General features: G+C 43.4%; 2 protein-coding genes across 13 annotated transcripts; one reads left to right on the top strand and one right to left on the bottom strand.

Moving 5' to 3' along the window:
- Positions 1-1,427: 1,427 nt before the first annotated feature.
- LOC111859132 (myo-inositol 2-dehydrogenase-like) lies at positions 1,428-12,585 on the bottom strand. Of its 2 annotated transcripts, none has more exons than XM_023841563.2 (9): positions 12,054-12,585; positions 6,307-6,807; positions 5,458-5,528; positions 5,235-5,343; positions 5,022-5,152; positions 4,674-4,781; positions 3,814-3,932; positions 3,187-3,343; positions 1,428-2,256 (listed from the first exon to the last, which is right to left on the bottom strand). In XM_023841563.2, the coding sequence occupies exons 1-9, from the start codon at positions 12,293-12,295 to the stop codon at positions 2,108-2,110; spliced, it is 1,587 nt and encodes a 528-aa protein (XP_023697331.1). In that variant the 5' UTR covers positions 12,296-12,585; the 3' UTR covers positions 1,428-2,107. The 2 variants fall into 2 exon arrangements, with proteins under 2 accessions (XP_023697331.1, XP_023697330.1); XM_023841562.2 differs by lacking the exon at positions 12,054-12,585 and adding an exon at positions 9,820-10,320.
- On the top strand, positions 10,443-19,932 carry rer1 (retention in endoplasmic reticulum sorting receptor 1). 11 transcript variants are annotated; one of them, XM_072713501.1, is made up of 7 exons: positions 10,443-10,567; positions 15,487-15,577; positions 15,986-16,090; positions 16,176-16,275; positions 16,598-16,676; positions 17,506-17,641; positions 17,751-19,932. In XM_072713501.1, exons 2-7 carry the CDS (start codon positions 15,497-15,499, stop codon positions 17,838-17,840), a joined length of 591 nt encoding a protein of 196 aa, XP_072569602.1. In that variant the 5' UTR covers positions 10,443-10,567; positions 15,487-15,496; the 3' UTR covers positions 17,841-19,932. The 11 variants fall into 11 exon arrangements, with proteins under 11 accessions (XP_072569602.1, XP_072569598.1, XP_072569600.1 ...); XM_072713497.1 differs by lacking the exon at positions 10,443-10,567 and adding an exon at positions 14,082-14,194; XM_072713499.1 differs by lacking the exon at positions 10,443-10,567 and adding an exon at positions 14,121-14,194 and having other exon boundaries at positions 15,479-15,577.
- The last annotated feature ends 2,042 nt before the right edge of the window (positions 19,933-21,974 follow it).

Here is a 21,974-nt window from a genome sequence, read left to right as displayed (position 1 = left end):
CTTTTTTTCCTCCTGGATGAGAATGTCATCCTTTCATCTACAGGCATCCTAACAATCAAATATCGTACCAAAAGGCTTTTCCATTACCTGTCTCAGCACTTAATGTAAAGTCGTTTGAAGGTGATGTAGGGCTGGACGTTCCTCTTCTGATGAAATTTCACGTTCCGTCTGTCTTCCTAAAGACCTAGTGGCTGCCTAGCAACCGGTATTGCTTTTCTTCCTGTCCTACATCCCAGATGTCGAGGCAAACACCTCGACAGCCATATTCATATGTACCTGTACACAGAAGAGTGTAGCTGATTTTAAGAGTGGTGATAATAGCTGACCTACTGGAAACATTTCCGTGTACAGATACAGAGCATTGTACTATAATTAGGTAAAAAAAGGACCTGGATGTCATACAAACCAGGTGACAGATGACTAAAAGGCGGTAGGTGGGTTTAATTATCCAATTCATCATTTTTGTCTGGTGGCAAATGTATATGTGAAAAAAGGGGATGCCTTGTCCTTCACCCTCATACGAAATAAAATGAAAATGTGATTAAAATATTTTATTACGTTATCCCTTTTATAAAACACCAAACCTGATAGAGACAGCATATATTTGCGTGAAATCTTCTGTTCAGAAATGGTAGCACTAGCTTTTGGGGTTGATGGTAATTGTCCCTTTGGTTAGACATCAAAGGAATCAAATTAAATGTTCATTATTCATAAATGCAGTATGAAATGTTAATCTTAAGATTTTAGATTTCTGTTTTTATCTTCAGAGCTGTACAACATTGCAAGTTTTCTGTCCCATTTTAGGTAGAGAGGACGAGGGTGTCATGATGCTTATTTTTACAGCGTTGTCTCACAGCCAGTCGTGGACGTATCGTGTCATAGAAAGGCTCCAGCAGTCGTACTTTTCTCTACAGAATAATCATGCCGTTTCATATTTTTACAGTTAATGATATTTGAGCTGTGCTGGTATCCACAAATCAAAGCAACTTATCAAATGTCACTTTGGCGCAGGGTTAGGGTAGCGTGTGAGTCGGGCAGGAGGTGCGGTGTGTGTGAAAAGGGAAGAGAGTGTATTGAGAGAAGTGTGTGGGGGCAAGAGTGTGCTGTGGTGCTTTTTGGAGGATGATGACTGTAGCATTTTGCCTAGTTAACTTCGCTCAAGGGTACGACATCAAGATACCTGCTGGGATTTGAACTAGCAGTGAGCAGGTTAAGAGCCCAAGTCTGCCCATTAAAGACAGCAGCAGTTCTGTATTGCTTGTGAAGGATAAGACTCGCTTCAAATATCCCCTGCAACTGCAAAACCATCATGGTGAAACATGGTTTCTAACCCCCAACCTGGAATACAGTGTGTGAAATTCAGTCCGCATTAAGTTTATATGTTTACCTTCAGAATCCAACGGAGTCCCTCTGGCAGGAACACAACCTCAGATCAATGTTTTTATACGGATGAATTCTTCACAAGAAAAACAAACTAAGGGACTAAATATAACAAAACTGAAGAAGTGTAATTATATGTACATATATGTCACAAATGCACAGGGAGAAAGCACCAGAACAGTCACCAGAACACTAAGTCTTTGAAGCATAATATCACAGTTACAATAGTACATTTGGAAGACGAGCCTTAATAAGACTTCAATTAAATTACCCAAGTGTGAATCTGCTACAAACTCTACTCCTACAGTGAGTGTTTTCATGACTATTTTCTAAAAACAAATAAATCTGATTATTTGGAAAACATACACCGTCCCTATATTCTTAGTGCAGGTAGAGTATCACTGGTGATCCTCTAAAAACCGACAATATGCTCAGCGTGATATCCTAAACTGATAAAGCGTGGAGCTGGTATATATTTCTAAAGGATGGATCTCTGGGCCTTCGTCCCTCTTTAGCTTCAGCTTTTGAAACGATGACTTGCGACAGGCCGTCAGTCCGTCTCGTATTGCACCTAACCCCACTTATAAACCTGATTAACCTACTAAGAGACGTAGCGTTTACAGTCGAACAGGGCGAGAGGGAGGAGAAATGGGAGCCAAGGAGCGCGACAGTCCAGGTGACACGGTGTGAAAGCGAATCACTCCGATGGTCCCATGAAGGCGACGCGTCACGCCTCGGTCTTGATGGTGGTGGTGCTGTTGGCGGCCATGTGGCGCAGGTCCACTGCAGAGCCGCTCTTCCAGGCCTGCTCAGCGGCCGCCGCGACCTGCACCGTCCACAGGTACTGCTCTTTGGTGAAGAACGGCGCCTCCCGTCCTGTTGTGGGCAGAAACACGTGTCGGGGCCTGAATCTAACTGCACAATGACTGCTTATGTCTGATGATCCAGGTGAGGGTTATGTTTTGGCTGTCGGTCAGGCCCCTCCCCCCCATTAGTTTAGGAAGATCAGTGGGTCTACATGGCTGTGGATGGCTTAGGCTTGGAGGGTCTTCAACTCCAGGCTAAATAAAATGTGTATGGATGGATGGATGGGTGGATGGACGGATGGACAATTGGTATATGGGTGCTCTTACCCAAACCAATTTACAGTGTTATGTTATGTTATTCCCTACAAAACACTGACATGCCATATTTCTAAATCCTCCTGGGACAATCTTTAAAACATGAACCAAATGAAAGCCCAGCAAACCACGTGCTGATACAGTTCAGCTCTTCATGTATCACAACAGCCTCAAGGCACATTTTCATTTTTATAAAGCAGAGATTAAAATCATTTTCAATGTTTAAGATGTCGGTTTTTGGCTTGCTTGCCAAATGCATTCGTTTTACTGCTATCTGTCCCTGTTGCTTGTCTAATCAGGTAATCAGGTGTCTGATGAAGTCTTTTCAAACTCTGCTTTTACATGCCTTTGTCCAACTGTCCTTTATTAACCCCTCAGTCAATGTCATTCTATGTTAACTTAGCATCTCATTAGCATTATATTTTGTATTAGTTTAGCATCTGACCCACAGTCATACTTTATGTTGGCTTAGCATCTGACCTTCAGTTATACTTTATATTAGCTTAGCATCTACATATTGGAGGAAGAGAAGTTAAATGGCTGGTTTTTGGAGGAGCAGGCTGCCTGTGGCTAATGCTAGCTGAGTTCCAACTTTAGCTTCCGTGACATTATTGTGATTGTGGGGTCCCATCACTACACAGGGAGGTCACTGAGGAGGCCGTCCGTGACTGCTGTGTCACCTGACCTCGAAGCGTGCGGAGGAAGTGGCGCAGCAGTTCCCCGTGGGCGTCCCGGAAGCGGTCGGCGGCGCTCTGGGGGCGGGGCCCTGGCGAACGGCTGTGATCGGAGATGCCCAGCGGATTCCTGTTCTCCATCTGCAGGGAACCCTCAGAGCCGTACACCTGAACCATAACCAAGGGCCAGGAGATGCACCCAGGATATAGAATAGAATAGAATAGAATAGAATAGAATAGAATAGAATAGAATAGAATATCTTTATTGTCATTCAGACACTTGGGCTCCCATGTTTATAAAAAAAAAACACACAACACCAAAAATATAAAAGACACAAGCAGCATACTAGTGAAGTAAAAGGGAAAACCTATGTTGAAATTGATATAAATAATACATTTTAATGATTCTTTCCAGGATGAATCATATATTTACACCACAAATGGGTACAAATTATATAAATGTGTGTGTGCTTGTGTGTGTAAAAAGATTATACTGACTGCTGAGTATTAACAAAGAATTAACAATTCATCTACTTATAGTCCAGAAAGGTAATTTGAATGACTATTAAAAAATGCACGAACACGCACACACACGCACACTCACGCACGTGCACACTCACGCACGTGCACGCACGCACTTCAAGTCTTTGGTCGCAGCTCTTGTTGCAGTGCTGGCTCACGTCTAGGGATGCGATGGCGCCACTGGGGAACTTCATGCTGACAGAAATGGCATCGGCGTCACTGAGGGAAGCCATCTCTGCGGAGAGAGCCCACGGCGGGTCACTCTGCTATCCGGCGTCGGCAGACTGCCCTACTTCACTCTGCTATCCGGCGTCGGCAGACTGCCCTACTTCACTCTGCTACCCGGCGTCGGCAGACTGCCCTACTTCACTCTGCTACCCGGCGTCGGCAGACTGCCCTACTTCACTCTGCTACCCGGCGTCGGCAGACTGCCCTACTTCACTCTGCTATCCGGCGTCGGCAGACTGCCCTACTTCACTCTGCTACCCGGCGTCGGCAGACTGCCCTACTTCACTCTGCTATCCGGCATCGGCAGACTGCCCTACTTCACTCTGCGGTGTTTCGCTACATTGATGTTTGTGCATGTTTTCATTCAGGGCCCACAAGAAGATGCGCGAGCGACTCAGCACTTGTGCTACACGCCCAGGTGATGTGTGGCTTAGCAAGTTAGGACACTGATCTTGCGCTTGGAAGGTCACTGGTTCAAATGCCACGATTAGCAGTGCTTCACCTTGGGCACAAGCCTTAACACAAAATCACCAGCTAAACAGACAAAACGTAGAAATATATTTCAGTGAAACAACAGTACATCCAAGCACTAGCTATGATTTCTTGCTTAAGAAACAGCCACTAAGTGTGAGGTGTCTGTCCAATTCCATGCACTGATGGCTTTATACACAGTGATGAAACAACACTGGAAAATCACTAAGTGTAGCAGAGCGTCTACAGGTCACGTCAGAAGGTTCCGGCTTCACACCTGCACAGAACGCATGGCCCAGCGAGAAGATGGTGTCTGGGATCCGCTCCCCCAGCATCCAGCAGATGATGTCGATGTCATGCACAGCCGCACCGTGAAAGATTCCGCCTACAGCGAATGACAAAACAGGAAAACGCCCATCAGGTGCGCTGCACGGCACATACATCAATGTCCAACAAGGGACCATTACTAAAATCAATGTCTTTTACATTATTGTATGATTACGTAATAACTGATCTCACAGTGGAAGCCAGTGCTGTAATGCATAGAGAATATACAAAGTCCCATATCTAACCTGTATTCAGACTCTTTGGGAAACGTGACCATGTAGAAATATAAGATTCATACCTGATGATCTGATAGTGGCGACAGAAGGCTGAGGATACATGCGGCTCACAGCTGAGATCTTCTGTATCCTGCCGAGACTGTCGTTCTCGTTCACTCGCTTGTATAAGTACTGCAGGGCTGGGTCAAAGCGTCTACAGCAAACAAGGCAGACGTTCGCTCTAAGCCACGGCACACATGGGCTTCCGCAAACAGAAAATGGAGCGGGAGACGTACTTGTAAAAGCCGCACACGAGCGGTCTCCCTCGCCGGTCCGCTTCGTCGAAACAAGACTCGGCGATGTTCCTGTCTAAACTGGGCAGCCTTTCACAAAACACCCCTTTTCCTGCAAAACGCAACACGCCTGAATGACCTCACATCATATTCAGGATGCATTTCTGTCCATGGTACATTCCATTGGTGAGAAAATTAGTTTCTGAATTGTTTTGAAGGGATGAACCTGCACGTAAGGCACGAAGGACAATCGCAGAGGCCTCGTTTGGTGGAGAACAGACGATGACTCCTGTAACCCTGGAAGAAGAGCAGACAAACAGCATCTTAGCTTAGCAGCTGAAGCTAATGAACACCAAAGAAGCCCCTGATCTATAACAGACAAATCCTAACATTCTATTATCCATCCACCCATTTTCTGAAACCGCTTGTCCTATTCTGGGTCGCGGGGGGTCCAGAGAATACCCCGAAGGCTATGGACGCAAGACATGGAACAGCCCAGAATGGGGCGCCAACCAACCAGGGGTAGCCATCTTTAACAACACTTAGATGTATCAATGGTCAATTAATCAGATTGATCATTATAAAGAGAAAAATGGAATAATAGGAATTTCCCCACTAGAGACCAAAAGAATATATCTACCTAACTTTATAGTGTTTTTATTGTTGTAAAAACTAAGACTTTTAGGTTTGTGGTGTGTCTAACTCTTTGGGTCAGATTCCTCTTTAGAATAGCATTAGCGTCTAGGCATATTGACAGCTAATTTCAACTAAATTTGGTTTTACTGAATATGAAGCTTTCCTTTTACTAAGTCATGCAGGTTTAGAGGATATACCCAGAAAATGTGTTTACAACAGTGTAATTCAGTATATACAACACTTTTCCATACAATGGGAGGTCATTTATGTTTATGCACATGGACGTGAGGGTAATTAATCTGACATTATGTCAGGCAGTAGCTCAAACAGCCAATCAGCATGGCCACCTTCAGGCGGCCAATCAGGTTTAGCAGCAAATAGCCAATCAGTCAGACGCAACCTCAGATATCCCACAGCTCACTCCCAGTTCCTGACCTACCGCGGGTCACTCAGCGCGATGTCTGCGTCGACGGCGCGCAACAGCCTGGCATGGGCCAGTCGCTCCTGGCTGAAGAGATCTTCCACTTCCCGGCGCTGGTCATTCACCGCATACAACAGCTGGCAGCGGCTCTCCTCCAGCAGGTTGCGGCACAGGGCCGTGCTGCCAGACCCCGCGCCGAACACCGCCAGCCCGGCACCAAAGCCACCCGGCTCCCATCCCCCGAAAGCAGGCCGGGCCACATCCGGGGGCAGCAGCCAGGGCCTTGTGCCTGATGCCGAAGTCCGTGGGGCGGACACTGCTGGGGTGACCACACCCTTCCTCTTGGGGCTACCACCAGCGCAAACGCCAGAACCTGACTGAGAGGGGGGGCAGGAGCGGGACACCGGGCTCGATGAGGAGCAGCAGTTCCCAGCCAAGATGAGCTTGGACTGCAAGGCCAGAGGAGACGCGGAGTCCGACTGTCCAGGAGAGCCTGGTGGGGCCTCCACTTCTGGTGACCTATGAAGAACCAATAACAGGGTCTTCTGTGGCTGTCCGTGAAGACGACGCACCAATCAGAGAAGGGCATGGAACCAACATGAAAAACCATGATAATCTCAGCATTTCACGGCGATCATAAGAAGGCATCATAAGGAGAAGCTAATCCAGAGCATTACAGTGCATTCTGAGTTCTTAAATGCACCAGACCAACTAAATGTTAAAGAGAAGACACAGGAGAGGCAGAGACATAACGAAGATGAACGCTTATGGGACGGAAAACTATTTTTAAAATACAAATACAACATGGATTTTATCAATTTCAGTACACAATGTTTTTCATATTTAAAATGACTGACATATATGTCATAAAATGTAATAATGAGTAATCATTTTAAATCACTTTGCATAAAAGTATTTTTGCATGAAAATGTAACGGAATCAACTACTAAGTGGGACAATAAGGTCAAAATGATCCCTGATCTAAACAAAATGTGAGGAATGCAAGCAAATGATAAATCGCTCTATTTTATGAACTGTCCAAAATACTAAAGTCTTGAGTCTACCAATGTCATTTATTTACACTGCCAGATTTCTTCATTACCATAAATTTTAAAATCCTGTGGTTACATTTTTAAATACAGTAAATATTTGAATCTTTAAAATAATCAATGTTTTAAAAGAAAATATTTAATAGACGCTGTAGCCCTGTATTGGATGAGTTCTGAAAAGTAGATGGGTTGATTGAGGGATTATTTAACTGAATATTGTGTTTTATTGCCATCTAGTGGCCATTAACATAGCTGCTCAATAAACAATTTCCGGTTTACATTAATATAAGTAATGGCTAAATTGAATATATTTTTAAAATGTACGTTTTATGGAAAGTAACATTCTGTTAAATAGGGTAGGATTTATACTGGTCAGCCATGCTGGTAGACTGGTAGAATAGAGGATACACTAATCGGTGAGATGCCTTCAATTTGTTTACCGCCTCTAATGCAACCTACTGCTTCCTTGGGATTTGCCATTCTGATTATTTGTACAGGTTGGAGTCTATCCCACAGGACAGGCCATACCTTAGATCTAACCCCAAGTTTTTTGGGGTTTTTTTTTTTGGACTGTAGGAGGAAAACAGAGTAACTGCTGAAGACCCACAGGAATATGGCATCCAGAGCCGGAGGATAGAATGGGACCCACACCTACGGCCCCCCGACCCGCCACCACACCTGCTGCCCCCCGACCCGCCACCACACCTACGGCCCCCCGACCCGCCACCACACCTGCTGCCCCCCGATCCGCCACCACACCTACGGCCCCCCCACCCGCCACCACACCTGCTGCCCCCCGACCCGCCACCACACCTACGGCCATTTATATTTGTATCCCACTTTGGACCCCCCAAATGGATCACTGATTGATTGATTGATACATTGATTGCACATGTATCCCAATTTCGGAGCTTTCGGTCACTGAAGTAACATGCAATCATGCATGCACCACAGTGTTGTCATTTTTGTGGAACCTGGGAGGCAGGGACTGAGGAGGCCGGGTGTAAATAGACGAACAGATGGGAAGATGCTATTTGCACCTGGGTGCAAATAGACGCTGCGAGAAAAAAAATGGCACACGGCATCCATTCAGCTATTTACACCTGGCCTTCTCAGTCCCTGCACCCTGGTTCCACAAAAGACATAAACTCTGCATTGCATGCATGGTTGAACGTCCCTTCGGCGGCTAAAGGTGGCAAAGTGGGATGCAAGTATAAAAGGTGGGGTCCATTAAACATAAAATGTAGCCTTGTATTGGCAATAGTTAGCTAGCCAAAGGCTCTCAGCAATCTTTTCTACTAGCGTGAGCATTAGCTACAGGGCTACGTTGGAGAATTTCCCTTTTATGTGTTGCACATGGAGGGGAAATATAGAATTTAGATTAGGGTGCAAAAAAAAAACTGTGTGGATTGATTGATTGCACATGTATCCCAATTTGGAGCCTTCGGCCACTGAAGTAACGTGCAACCATGCATGCAATTGTATTATCCAGGGAATTTTAGTGGAACCGCATTGTTAAGTGCAAATAGCATCTGCTTGCTATACACACCTGGGTGAAAATAGTCACTTTGGCTGTCCACCCCGGGTGCAAAACACCATTGTTGGCTACTGACACCTGGATGCAAAAGGCATCTGCCAAAATAAAACCCTCGACCGAAACCTGTGACATACTTAGCAAAAACTCATGTAATTTTCAACATTGTATAGCCAAAAAGAGCCAAACCATAATTAACCCAAATTTATATATATAAACTGAGGGAAGTTAATAAACGTTTAAACTGTTCTTGAGATCCTTGCGATTTAATAACAGTGGCGCTGGTTAACTGACATTTGGCACTAGTACCCTTCACGATTATCACCCTACAATGCATGTGCTTTATGTCTGGCAGCATTAAGGATGGCAAAGAATCAAACACAAAGCAAGCTAGTTTACAAATGGCATAAACCAAAAGGTATAACTCATAAATAATAATAGCACGAACATGTTTAAACTGTACAAATGACTGAGACCGGTTTGGTTGAAATCGGACATAAATGGGGGGCACAACTTTACCGAGGTGACGTCACCACGTAAACAAACATTTATATCTCAGTAACTAAAGCAGCACAAACGAAAATCTCAACGATACAAACTAGCACAGACGACTGAGACCGATTCGGTTAATATCTGGAACACATGGGGGGCCAACTTCCCGCAAGTGTTCAAGGCAACGATGACCGTGACGTGACGTGATGTATGATCACACAGCGTATGGAGCTTGACGGTGTCTAACGTCAGCTCACCACATAATTTAAACTTATCCACTTAACTGGCTTGATTTTACTTATTCTTATGATATTCTCTCCTCTTTTAAGAGCTAGTGCATATATGAAACGATGTGTACTCTAATAAGGGAACAAATTGCGTCCCTTATCGATTCAATACAGTACGCAGCATTTTATGTTCCAATACGGAACGATCCCGTATGGCAGCCCTACTTACAGGTGACTGGGCTTGCGGTCCCACAGTTTTGCGAGTCGTCTGTTCCTGAAATGTCTAGCCGAAGCCAGGTGCTCGAGTATCCGGTCTCTGCGGACTCTCACCGGGATCTCGCAAGATTTACAGTACAGTATTTCCAGTACGGTCCTTTCTCCGGAGTTGTGCTGCTCCATCGGCTGCCTCTTAACTCCTAGATCGCTGAACTCGGCAGCATAGTCGTGCAATGTCTTCTTTTTTCTCCCCATCTTTGGGAGAGCATATACGGCGCTGTTCAGTTTCTATTATTTTTTTCCTGATAAGCCAGAATAGACCGATTCGTTATAAGATACGGAGTGTCTATTTGCACTCTGGTGAAAATAGTCACACGACATCTATTCGGCTATTTACACCCGGCCTCCTCACTCCCCGCCCTCTGACTCCCCCAAAAAACGAAAACACTCTGTTGCATGCATGTCCATAGCCAGCTATGAGGTCACCGAAGTCTGGACAAAGGTCATTTTTTTAGACCTGGGGGGGAAAATCAGTGCTAAAAACAACTGGATAAAAAATCAGCAGTAGAAAACTTCTTATCCGAGATGAGTGCTGCTTAATACAGTTGAGACTTATAGGGTCCCCGGAGAGTCGTGGGAGAGCGCGGGCGAGCCCAGCCCCCAGCATCAGCCCCCTCCACTGACAGCAACTGGAATTTACAGACGCTGGCGGCAGCCGCGTAGCAGGCTTGTGTGTGAACTGGCAGGAAGCATATCATTCGGTAAGACAAAGCAATGACCGTTTCGCCATTATCTGTAAGAAACGTTCAGAACAGTTACCTGGGATAGCGTCTCGAGAGAAGGCAATTGTATGAAACATGTGAAATATGTGCACTTTGCCCATGATGAAGGTTAGGCTATTTCTCCACACACACACACACACACACACACACACACACACACACACACACACCACTAAGTGTTCTAGTTTAAAGTCACAGACAGGGGAAAGGATGTGGCCAGACCTGTATCCATAGAAAGTCTGTGTTTTGCGTGGCAGAGGGTAGTCAACATCCGACATCAAAACAATCCAGTTGGTGTAACAGTTAAAACACCAATATACCCAGTTTCTTGTATATGGCAACAGGTCTCTTTATTTTTCAAATCCTGACCATGGCCCTTTAGGTCCCACGGTTGCACCACGTCACTTCAGGCGCTGAAGGCACCGGAGTGGGATACAAATATAAAAGTTAGGGTATATTAAACACAAAATGTACACTTGTTTTAGCAATAGTTAGCTTTCTGAAGCCACACAGTAATCTTGCAAACTAGCATTAGCACCAGCTACACTTAATTGTAATTCATTTCTTAGAATGAGCTAGAATTCCCGTCTTGTGTGTAATACATGGGGAAGAATTTTCTGCAATAACGACCTGTGCAGTTTCACTTTCATTAGCCATGCAAGTTTGTGTGGAACAGCATTATTGGTTACTCACACCTGGGTGACAATAGCATCTGCCTGCTATACCGACCCGGGTGCAAATAGCATTGTTGGCTACTGACACCTGGGTGCAAAAAGCATATGCCTAAAAAAACCCTCCTGACGGCGACATGTGACATAATTGACAACAATTCATTTAATTTGAAACGCTGCATTGCAAAAAAAAAAAAAAAAAAAAGACCCAAGCTATAATTAACTCAAAGTAACCTAAATGTACATATAAAATAGACAGGGGCTGAATACACTGCTTTTTTAAAAGAAACTGAAGGAAGTTAATAAATAAACGTTTAAATTGTCGTTGAGATCCTTTCCGGTAAATTAATAACAGTGACACTGGTTAATTGACATTTGGCAAAAACATCGTTTAGGATTATCACGCCACAATGTAGCGCTGGAAAAGTTGCATGTGTTGGATGTTTGGCTATATTTACGATGGCAAAGAATCAAACACAAAGCAAGCTAGCTTATACACTGTACTTATCTACCGCCTCTTCGGTTTATCACTGTACCACCCATACAGCAGTTATAGGTAGCTAAGCCAGCCGCCTGGCCACTTAACGGTCGGGGGCGTCTTAATTCCTTAGTAAAAAAGTGGTTTTGCGTTCATCTTCGCAGCTAACAGATGTTAGCAAGCTAATCAGGGCCAGTCGCCTTTACTTTGGCGATCCAAAGACCCCGACAGAGGCACGGACGAGGAGCGCTCGGCTAACTCATGGCTCCGGCGGCCAAGCTTCGCCTTGTCAGGCTTTCGTGAAACCAGTACTTACAGGTGACTGGGCTTGCGGTCCCACAGTTTTGCGAGTCGTCTGTTCCTGAAATGTCTGGCCGAAGCCAGGTGCTCGAGTATCCGGTCTCTGCGGACTCTCACCGGGATCTCGCAAGATTTACAGTACAGTATTTCCAGTACGGTCCTTTCTCCGGAGTTGTGCTGCTCCACCAGCTGCCTCTTAACTCCCAGATCGCTGAACTCGGCAGCATAGTCGTGCAATGTCTTCTTTTTTCTCCCCATCTTTAGGAGAACAAACAGGTAGCTGTTCAGTTTCTGTTATTTTTTTCTGATAAGCCAAAACAGCACTCGGTGCTGCAAGATACACCGATTCGTTATAATAAGATATTATGCGGTGTGTTATTTTTTTTTTAAAAAAACGGAGTGGCTAACCGCTATCTAGCGAAACAACACATTATATACATATTTTTTTGCCCGATGACCAGATTGGTGTGTTTTTTCCACATTTAGCAATTCGGCGACACTTCCTCCAGCGTGCAACCCGTAAAGTGCTTTATTCGGTGTTTATCGAATTAAAGGGGTCTCATTGTTTGTCGTTTCCTTCCGCTCTTTCGCATTATTCTTTGTTTAGCTTCATATAACCAACAAGCGAGCTGTTTAGCGGCTTGGGGATTATTTGTACGGGACAACTCCTTCCTCGAATTTTACTTTCAATAATGTCTATACTGATAGATGATCTTATGTAAATTTATCCAGAAGAATCTGTGAACTTCTTTATATATTGCTGAAATCACACGAGTAACCGAAGTATATCTTACAACTTGTTTTCTCCTCATCCTGTTTGACTCAAACTTTTTTTTATGTTGCACTTCTATGTGTTTGATAACTAGAGCATCGACCATTCAAAGCAGACGTTTTTATATGCTGTTAAAGGTTTTAAAATGAAATTATTTCATACAAGTATCTTGTCATGATGTTTATTTTCAATAGTTGAACTGGAGTATTACATCTCGTGCCGGTATCCTTCTCATCTTGTCAGGTTCTATGGGCAGTCTATCCACTGCCAGATGAAATATGGGATATGTATATAGACTTATTGAATATAGGTCCACCCCCCCACACAGACATAATTTGATTTTATACTGATTTTAATATTTATGTCACCATAATTATATAATGTTCATAATTTTTAGCATTTATTTCAATTACTATCGTTGTTTAACTTGGTCCACATGCCTATTTCTGATACTGGTATCAAAACTGACATGACATTAGCATGACTGGAGAAAAGTAAGGGGCAGCCCAGTGACCTACAAAGATGGAGGTTCAAATCCCACCACCGTTTTGTGTGTATGTGGAGTTTGCATGCTCACCCCGTGTCAAGTGGGTTTCCCCTAGATACAGTGTTTCCCCCCACATTCCAAAAGCATGTAGTTAGGTTATTTGGCATTTGGCATCTCATTGGCGTCATTGTACTTGATGTGTGAATGTGTACCAGGCCATGGACTGACATCCCATCCAGGGTGCTCCCTGGCTTTTGGCCTCTGCTTCCTAGGAAAAGCTCTAACCCAGGGGTCTCAAACTCCAGTCCTGGGGGGCTGGAGCCCTACACAGTTTTTGGTTTCCTCTCATTTAACACACCTGCTTCAACTCCTTGTGCTAATTACCACACAGCTCTTGAGCTGAATCATTTGTGGCGAAAGGAGGAAAGAACTAAGCTACACAGGGCTCCGGCCCTCCAGGGCTGGAGTTTGACACCCCTGCTCTAACCAGTGGCCTAAAGTAGCCATTTTTCTTTTGATTCTTTCCTTCTTCACTGATATTCTCTCCTTTTGATAGCAGTTATCTGAAAGTAAATGTCGAGATTGATCTTCAACTTAAAAATCCCCCTTTTGCAGTTTATTTTATGTACTTATGCATACAATTGTATATTTTATAGTGATTGATTGTACTCCAAGGTTGTACAGGAGAAATTCACTGGTTCTGAGATCCGACCAATTTATACAAACATGTAATATTTGTGCGGTGGAAAAGCGCCCTAAGAGCGTTAGGCTAGTACCCTGACAGACACCTCATCTCAGAGCTCGATTAATCTGGTCTGCGAGGTGCTCGGAAGCGGTCTGGCGGAAATAGTGACGCGATTACACTGCCTGGGGACACGCCGTAGCGACGCGGTAGTAGGTAAGGAAAATATTTTAGTGAGATACTAAGTATCAGTTTTATCGTTAAACATTTGATAACGATGTTACGTTATTGGCGATGCTAAACGATACAGAGAAACGCTGATTCGAAGTGATAAATGTATGTGTAACCTTTGCATCGTACATAAGCATTTCCAACATTTTAGGCTCAACTAACGAACTCTGCTTCACATTTGACCGGAAGTGAGTTGTTCACTCTGGGAGGGGTTGCTGGTTTCTGTAGTTTTAGATAGGCTGTTTTGCAAACACTTCAGAGGAATGGTCTGCAGTTATGGACTACAACATCCATCTTTACGGTTAATTAATTGATAGTTGCCTTTTTCTCAAATGTATTGTCGGTGAGAATAGCTTTTCTGTATTTCGATGGGATGAGAATTACTACGTACGACTGATGAAGTGTCACTTGTCATGAGTTAAGGATTAGATGGAAAAAGAGGGTTTACGATGGCTTGAAAAGTACGTTGGTAGTGGCATTTCACCAACGTAACTGGTTATCCCTGTTTTCTGTTCTCGTATATAGTATTTATTTCAACAAGCTAGGTAAGTGACTAGATCGTAGCTCACTGGCTTGTTTTTCGTGTGATCGTGGACTAACAGATCGGCCAGATAAGATGGATCTCCGTAGGACTCGTAAATGCTGTCTCTACGGAGTAGACACTTGCAGGTGAAAACGACACACGCGAAAATTATGACAGTCGTTACTTTTTATGGACAATAACATAATCATTCGGAAAGTAAGGGATAATGAATAAATCATATAACCAGTGTGTCAGAGGACTCTGACTCGCAGTCGTCCAAATCGCTTTGTTATACGCGCACATATTTACGTCCAGATAATGCCGAGACATGGTTAGTTAGTATAGGTGATTTGTAGTTTGGCGGGTTCTGTTGCTAAGTTGAAATTGAATCTACGTCTGTTTATTTGTAAAGGAGGACCGGAAGGACTAATTGTAAATCAAACGAACAGATAAAGCTGTCGATCAGCACCGGTGATTGAAGACTACAGTGCGTCCTGAACTTTGAATAACACTTTTAAGTAGCACTATGTAAACACCTGAGTCGATCCTATGTTATATTATAGCATTAGAATGTTTCATTTGATACTTCAGTGGCTATTTTTATGTTGTATATGTCTGAGTTCCACTTAACCCACCTTAGAATAGTTATCTGACTGTAAATGGGTCTTGTAAATTGCGTATTGTATAAGCCATTTAGTCCTTGAACAGCTGAATTATAAATGAAACCTGTAATTTTGTTCCTACTGATCTTCAGCAGAAGCAGGATGTCAGAAGGAGATAGTGTTGGAGAGTCCGTCCATGGGAAGCCATCAACGATTGCAAGTTTTTTCACACGGCTTGGACAGGTACTGTCAGGTTAAATGCTTTGATCCCCATCTGGATTATACCTCTCCTGGCCTGCATTAGCTGCCTTTAGCAGAGAGCCTGGGGTTGTCAGAAAGCTGAGACACCCTCCTTTGCATCATTCTGGAGCAGATTTCTTTGGGGGACAAATAAATTTGTCTTTCTGGGACAAATAAAGTTATTTGAATTGAATTGAATTTCTTGCTCCTCACTTTCACAGAACTCTCCCTATGGTTGTGCTATCTTCTTTTTTTTTGGTGGTGGTTGGGGGGGGGGGGGGTGTTACACACTTATTGACCATTCTGAATTGTAAGCAGTTTGGGGAGAGGTTGGGTTTTATATGAGACCTTATAGGGCACAGCGGATTTTGAAATGACAGCCTCTTGAAATTGCTTTGACTGTTTTTGCAGGTTTATCAGTCATGGTTGGACAAGTCAACACCGTTCTCAGTGGGCCGGTGGGCTGTGACAGTCATTTTGACAGCTCTCTACATGATAAGGGTGTACATATTGCAGGTAACCTATTAGATATTTCCAGCATGTTGCATGTCAAAATGTAGTGTGTTTTACTGACTGTTACACTGTGTCTTTGTTTATGTAGGGATGGTACATAGTTTCCTACGCACTGGGCATCTACCACCTCAACTTGTTCATTGCTTTTCTCTCACCGAAAGCGGACCCTTCACTCCTGGATGACGCCGGTAAGCGATGCTGGGGCTGAAAAGGGGGCCGCTGAAGGGATTACTGCAAGGGGTTTAGCTGGTATTGTCATAAAATGTTCACGAAATACGATAGGTTGCATGATTCTCTCCATCAAATAAATGAAATGGCTTTAAAATATTATGATAGTAGCAGTTTATTTTAGTTGTAGACGTGCTAATTTGTTACCAGTCCGCTGTTACCCAGATTTGGTACATTGTGCCAAGAGCACAGCAGGAACAGCTGAACAGCTTAAACACCTGCAGATGTCTCTGGTCTTTTCCGTGTTTAATGCTACCCCCCACCCCACCGCCCACCCCCCAGATGATGGGCCTTCTTTACCTACGAAGCAAAACGAAGAGTTCCGGCCCTTCATTAGGAGGTTACCCGAGTTCAAATTCTGGTATGGGCACTCGCAGTTCAACCTGTCGCATTGCATTGTTTAGGTACCATCGAAGGGTGGAGCTGGACTGTGAAAGCAGCACACCCAGTAAGAATTAGAAGTAAAGTAACTCAGCTGGCTTGTCGTTTTACTGTATAACATCAAATTATACTGCCTTCTTATGTGCACATATATATGTAGTTATATAGGGTATGTGTATAAAATTGAAATCCATACTAAAAATGTATTTGTCCAAAACACAAGTGTACAACACAGATATTTTGTGTTACAAAACGTGCATAAAAATAATGCACACAGTCAAGCCAGAAAGGAAATGAGTTTGAAAAAGAGGAACTGGCACATTACTGCATAGGTGCTTATATTTTCACACCTGACAGAAACTGAGCAGTTCGTAAGTATGTATGTAAATATGCTCATCGTTTTTATAGTTGCGTGATCTGCACATGTACCTCCTCTACTGCTTTAGTATTTAATGATTTACTCTCAGCCTGTTTCAAATTGCACAGCTGGCTCGTTGAATTCTGACTGTATGAACCCACTTCCTGTCAAATACAAATATTGGTTCCAGTTGAGTTAAACCAGGCCATGATTGTCAACACACACAAATCGAAGATTTCCCCCCTCACAAATAATGCATAACATGTTGTACATTTTGACAGTATTCTTTTTGAGTATTATATACACACAGACCGTTTGTCACTTCCCGGGATGTATTACTGGGAGTTTAACAATTCATTTTAAACTGCGCCTGCTGATTCTAATTTACATTCGTGAGAGGAATCTGTTTCCTGTGTCTGAGAAACATTTTCGTTTTGCTTTTTCCAAACAGGCATTCGGCAACAAAAGGCATCATCATTGCAATGGTCTGCACGTTCTTCGAAATCTTCAACGTGCCGGTGTTCTGGCCGATACTCGTAATGTACTTCATCATGCTCTTCTGTATCACGATGAAGAGGCAGATTAAGGTACCCATACGTGAAAATATAGCGCTTACTTTGTGGGTATAGTATTTTTTCATGCATATTTTTGAATGTAATTGTGAGTTTGAGTGTGTATTTTTATTCTGTTTTACAGCATATGGTCAAGTACCGATATTTGCCCTTCACACATGGGAAAAGGAAGTACAAAGGAAAGGAGGACACAGGGAAGGCCTTTCATAGCTAATTATTATTCTCCTGAGCAACGAATATGTTGAGCAAGAAAGAGATGGAAATGTAGAGGGCTGTGTGTGTGTGTGTGTGTGTGTGTGTGTGTGCGCGCGCGCGCACGTGCGCGTGTGTGTGTGTGTGTGTGTGTGTGTGTGTGTGTGTGTGTGTGTCTTTTTAAAGCAAAAGAGTTTTGATCTATTGTGTAGTAGTGACTAAGGGGACAGTTAATTTCATGATCTATTTGCATTCACTGCCGTGTGTGTGTGTTTGGGGGGGGGTTGGGAGAACTTGCTGCTGCTGCCAATTCTTCTGCAGGTACAGTGCAGTATCCCCCCCCCCCCCCCCTCCCCAGCAAGGTGGTGTTGTATAGAATGTAATGGTACGTTCGCAGTGTGGAAATCCCGATACTTTCTTGCCGGTGACGGTATTTATCCTGTGATATTCAGGGATCATACAGATTAATAAATCTCTTTTTTTCTGCCTTTGGCCAAGTCATGTGACCCATATTAAATGGCTAGAACATATTTATTAATAATTTTATTTTTTGTTCAGAATTGCCAAGATTAATTGTGCCTTTAATCAGTTCTTGTTAGTGCATTACTTTGTTTTGATTTACACCCCCCCACATTTTTTTAAACTGCATCCACACATGTTGCTACTTTGAAATGTCTGTGAAATTGTCTGTTGGGTGCATTTCCTGGTCCTGGTGAGAAAATGAAACGCACACACAATGCTCTGCTTGACACCAACCCTCAGACCATCTCTCTGCTACTGCTTATTAAGACGTCTTCGCTGCCTGAGATGGCCTGTGTCACTTTGCCTCAAGTCTGTGTATGGATTGAGAGTGACCATATCCCCCCACGGGGGGAGAGATACTGTTTTCATAATTCCTGTTTTTTTTTTTTAACACATCAATTCCAAATTTTCCAAGGAAGAATGCTTACCTACATATAGATTACATTGATTTTAGGTTTTGTTTTCCAGTAAGTTATCATTTCTTTGCCCCCCTCCCCACCCTTTAATCCACCAAAGGATTTAGTTGGTCCATGACCCAGATCTCCAGGAAACCCCCTTATTCAGGGTAGTTGGCTGTTTGGAATACTGGCTTTGTCCCATCAATGAATGTATCTGTTGTGCATAGTTTAAGAATCTGACAACTGGAACTTCTGCTGCAGAACCTTGTTTGTGTGAGACTGTGCTTTGGTTTAGCTGCACACACACAATCTCACAAATCGCAGCTCAAATGAAATATCAGAAACTGCACATTTTCATTCACTGCCACAAGCTGAACTGACTAAAGTTTATCTGCCTGGCTTTAGCTCCCTGGAAGGGGTGGGTATATCTATGTAAACAAGAACTGGAAGACTCCTGATTGATAATAGTCTCAACCAGTAATATCCCGAATAATAATGACTCGCCAAGGGGAGGGGCTAGCGGAACAGCCAAGATTAATTACACCGAGGACAGATCAAAATAAAACTAAATGAACTAGGATATATACTTTTTAGAGGCTCCTGTAGATCTTCTTAACAGTATCTGTCATGCATCCCTGTTTGTGCCGGTCTAGTGTTCCAGTTTGAAAGCCTATCAAAATAGAGCTAAATCATTCCAATAAAAAACAGGACTTATTTACTCTATTGGAGTGAGATGTCCTAGTCACTTCTAAGGAGGTGGGGGTTTGTGTGTGTAGAGTAAAAGCTTGTGGGTATACAAAAAAAAATTGTTTTTCCTGATGTTCTTTGAATCATGCTAATTGTGTTGCAGAGGTTTCTGTGGGCCTCTTAGGCAAAGGCCCTAGCAAAGATTAGACTACTCGGAAAGAATCTGCATGTTTTTTTTTCCCCATGTGTTCCAGATGTGAGCAAAGAAGTACATTAATGATGAATGCTGAAGTGTAATTTTTCACTTCAAATTGTATTAAAGAGACTGTCCCTTTCTGTTTGATGCGGATTATTATTCATACTGCTCTTTCCCTGGTTTTCATTTTATGTGGGGTGAAACTTAACTTTGGACCGTTTAGGAAGAGGGAGAAATTTACACAAAATAACATGCCTTCATTTGTTCTGTTTGCTCTCACAGTTCAATAAATAGCACGATCCATGTTCTTATGCAGTAGTCAAGGATGTTTTCTTTATTTTCTTCACAGTAAAACAATGTCACCAATGTGATAGTGGATGAAGCAGATGAGTATGAATTGTACGACTTTCTTTGGTTAGCTGCACACATGCTGCTATTTACCCTTGAGCGAGGCCTTTAACCCCCACCTTGCCCGCGGGCCCTCGAGTGAGGCCTTTAACCCCCACCTTGCCCGCGGGCCCTCAAGCGAGGCCTTTAACCCCCACCTTGCCCGCGGGCCCTCAAGCGAGGCCTTTAACCCCCACCTTGCCCGCGGGCCCTCGAGCGAGGCCTTTAACCCCCACCTTGCCCGCGGGCCCTCGAGCGAGGCCTTTAACCCCCACCCCCCAACTCTCTGGGCACTGCAACACGTATCTTCCCTTTGCAGCCAGCTTGCTCTCACCTACTGAGAGCAAGTTTGGGGAGGCATAAAAAATATATATTTTAATGTAATATCACTTTAATCGATAAAACTACTGTGTCTTCGGTCACCTGCTGCTAATGACAAATTGATTGCCAAGTGTCTATTTCTGGTCTCAATAATTCGGCACTGATAACTTTCTTTTTCCCCTACAGTTTGATATCATTTGTTATTTTTCATTGTTAGATTTATGACAGTAACATAAAATAATCGCTGATGAATTCTGAAATGGAAAAGTATCGATCGCATGCCACCAATTCGTCTTTTATACACTGAATATCCATTGAGGGTATCCGCATTTGAGCCCTGTGCTCTCTGGGCTATAAGCTCACCACAAACCCTTAGCTTGTATCGAAGAAGTGGTCGTATGTGATTGATAATTTTTTTTTCAAGTATATCAATATCACATGAATCAAACTGCACGATATAAGTAGCTCATATTTAGTAGCAGGGTAGGGGGACATCCATCCCGCCCCGTAACCATTACGGCAGGGGGCCACTGCAAAATTTACCAAGCGGGACTGACTCCCTATTCACCATCCATCAATTTTTAGTACTGTTAAATGTTTTTAATCTCAGCATTCATCAGCAATTATGTTATGTTCCCGTCAGACGGATTTACCAAGAACCTCCGCCCCCTCAGGTCGAACCCCCCCTGCTGTGAGACCCTTCTTCAGCCCCAACCCTTCTTCAATTATTAGGCTGATTCGCCAACAATACATTTCTTACGTGTCATTCTATTGAAATTGTCTGCATGACCAGTAGGTGGCAGCAGTATGGTGTCCTCATGTTTAGCTAATATTTTGCATGAGAATCCGTCTATCGTTCTTTGGATTTACCGCAGAAGGCGGAAAACAGGCGTTTTTTGGTTTTTCTGTTTTAAAATCAGAACGGGAAAAAGAAAACAGGAAAAGAAAAAACAGGCTTCACTTTTGTTTCTATGTTTTAAAACCAAACGGGAAAACTTTAAATCACGTGTTATTGTTTCGTTTTTGTGATATTTATGGTAAATCCAGAGGATGCCGGACGATATAACGTATTAGACATCAAAACTATAATATAAACATATCCCTGCTGAAAAAAAACAGCATGGATGTTATACCATCGTATGTTGAGTTTTGGTGCTGGTGGACCTTCGAGTTACGACCGGCCTGACATACGAATAACTTGGGTTATGACTAAAATTATAGTCTTGAGTTACGACCCGGTGAAGGCCAAAACGCGTGTCCGCTTGTGCGGTTGTAAACAAAGAGTTGAGATGCCCGAGAGGCGCCTGTAAGCATCATTCTGAGCCCAGATACGCCTGTTTGTGGGCGTCATTTCGGTCAGTGCAGTGCTTTATGTAATTATTTTCGATAATTGTTATGAAAATCATAAAATGGCCCAAAAAAAGCTAGAAAATAAGCTAAGGAAGGAAGAGAAGGTAAAGAAAGAAATCACAATGGAAAAGAAGAAGGAAATGGTGCAGAAATACCAGAGTGGCGTTCGTGTGACCGATCTCGACCGATCCTCGAAACTACACCGCCACACATCACAAAACAATGGAGGATACACACGTTTTTTGTTATGGGGGGACCGATTGCGATCAAAACGGGACAGAGTCTTTATAATAAT

Source organism: Paramormyrops kingsleyae, chromosome 6 (assembly GCF_048594095.1).
Source record: "Paramormyrops kingsleyae isolate MSU_618 chromosome 6, PKINGS_0.4, whole genome shotgun sequence".
NCBI lineage: Eukaryota > Metazoa > Chordata > Actinopteri > Osteoglossiformes > Mormyridae > Paramormyrops > Paramormyrops kingsleyae.
The sequence above is the reverse complement of the archived record's forward strand: the minus strand, read 5'-3'. Positions and strand labels throughout refer to the sequence as shown.

What these genes read in the sequence shown, in the direction of transcription:
- LOC111859132 (XM_023841563.2), bottom strand. Translation starts at nt 12,295, where the DNA reads ATGGGGAGAAAAAAGAAGACATTGCACGACTATGCTGCCGAGTTCAGC. An exon ending in CTCGTGTGCGGCTTTTACAA is followed by an intron (nt 5,153 to 5,234) that starts GTACGTCTCCCG and finishes TGTTTGCTGTAG; the next exon opens with ACGCTTTGACCCAGCCCTGC. An exon ending in CTTCCTCCGCACGCTTCGAG is followed by an intron (nt 2,257 to 3,186) that starts GTCAGGTGACAC and finishes TGCCCACAACAG; the next exon opens with GACGGGAGGCGCCGTTCTTC.
- rer1 (XM_072713493.1), top strand. Translation starts at nt 14,826, where the DNA reads ATGGATCTCCGTAGGACTCGTAAATGCTGTCTCTACGGAGTAGACACT. An exon ending in TTACCCGAGTTCAAATTCTG is followed by an intron (nt 16,677 to 17,505) that starts GTATGGGCACTC and finishes TTTTCCAAACAG; the next exon opens with GCATTCGGCAACAAAAGGCA. An exon ending in CGATGAAGAGGCAGATTAAG is followed by an intron (nt 17,642 to 17,750) that starts GTACCCATACGT and finishes TCTGTTTTACAG; the next exon opens with CATATGGTCAAGTACCGATA.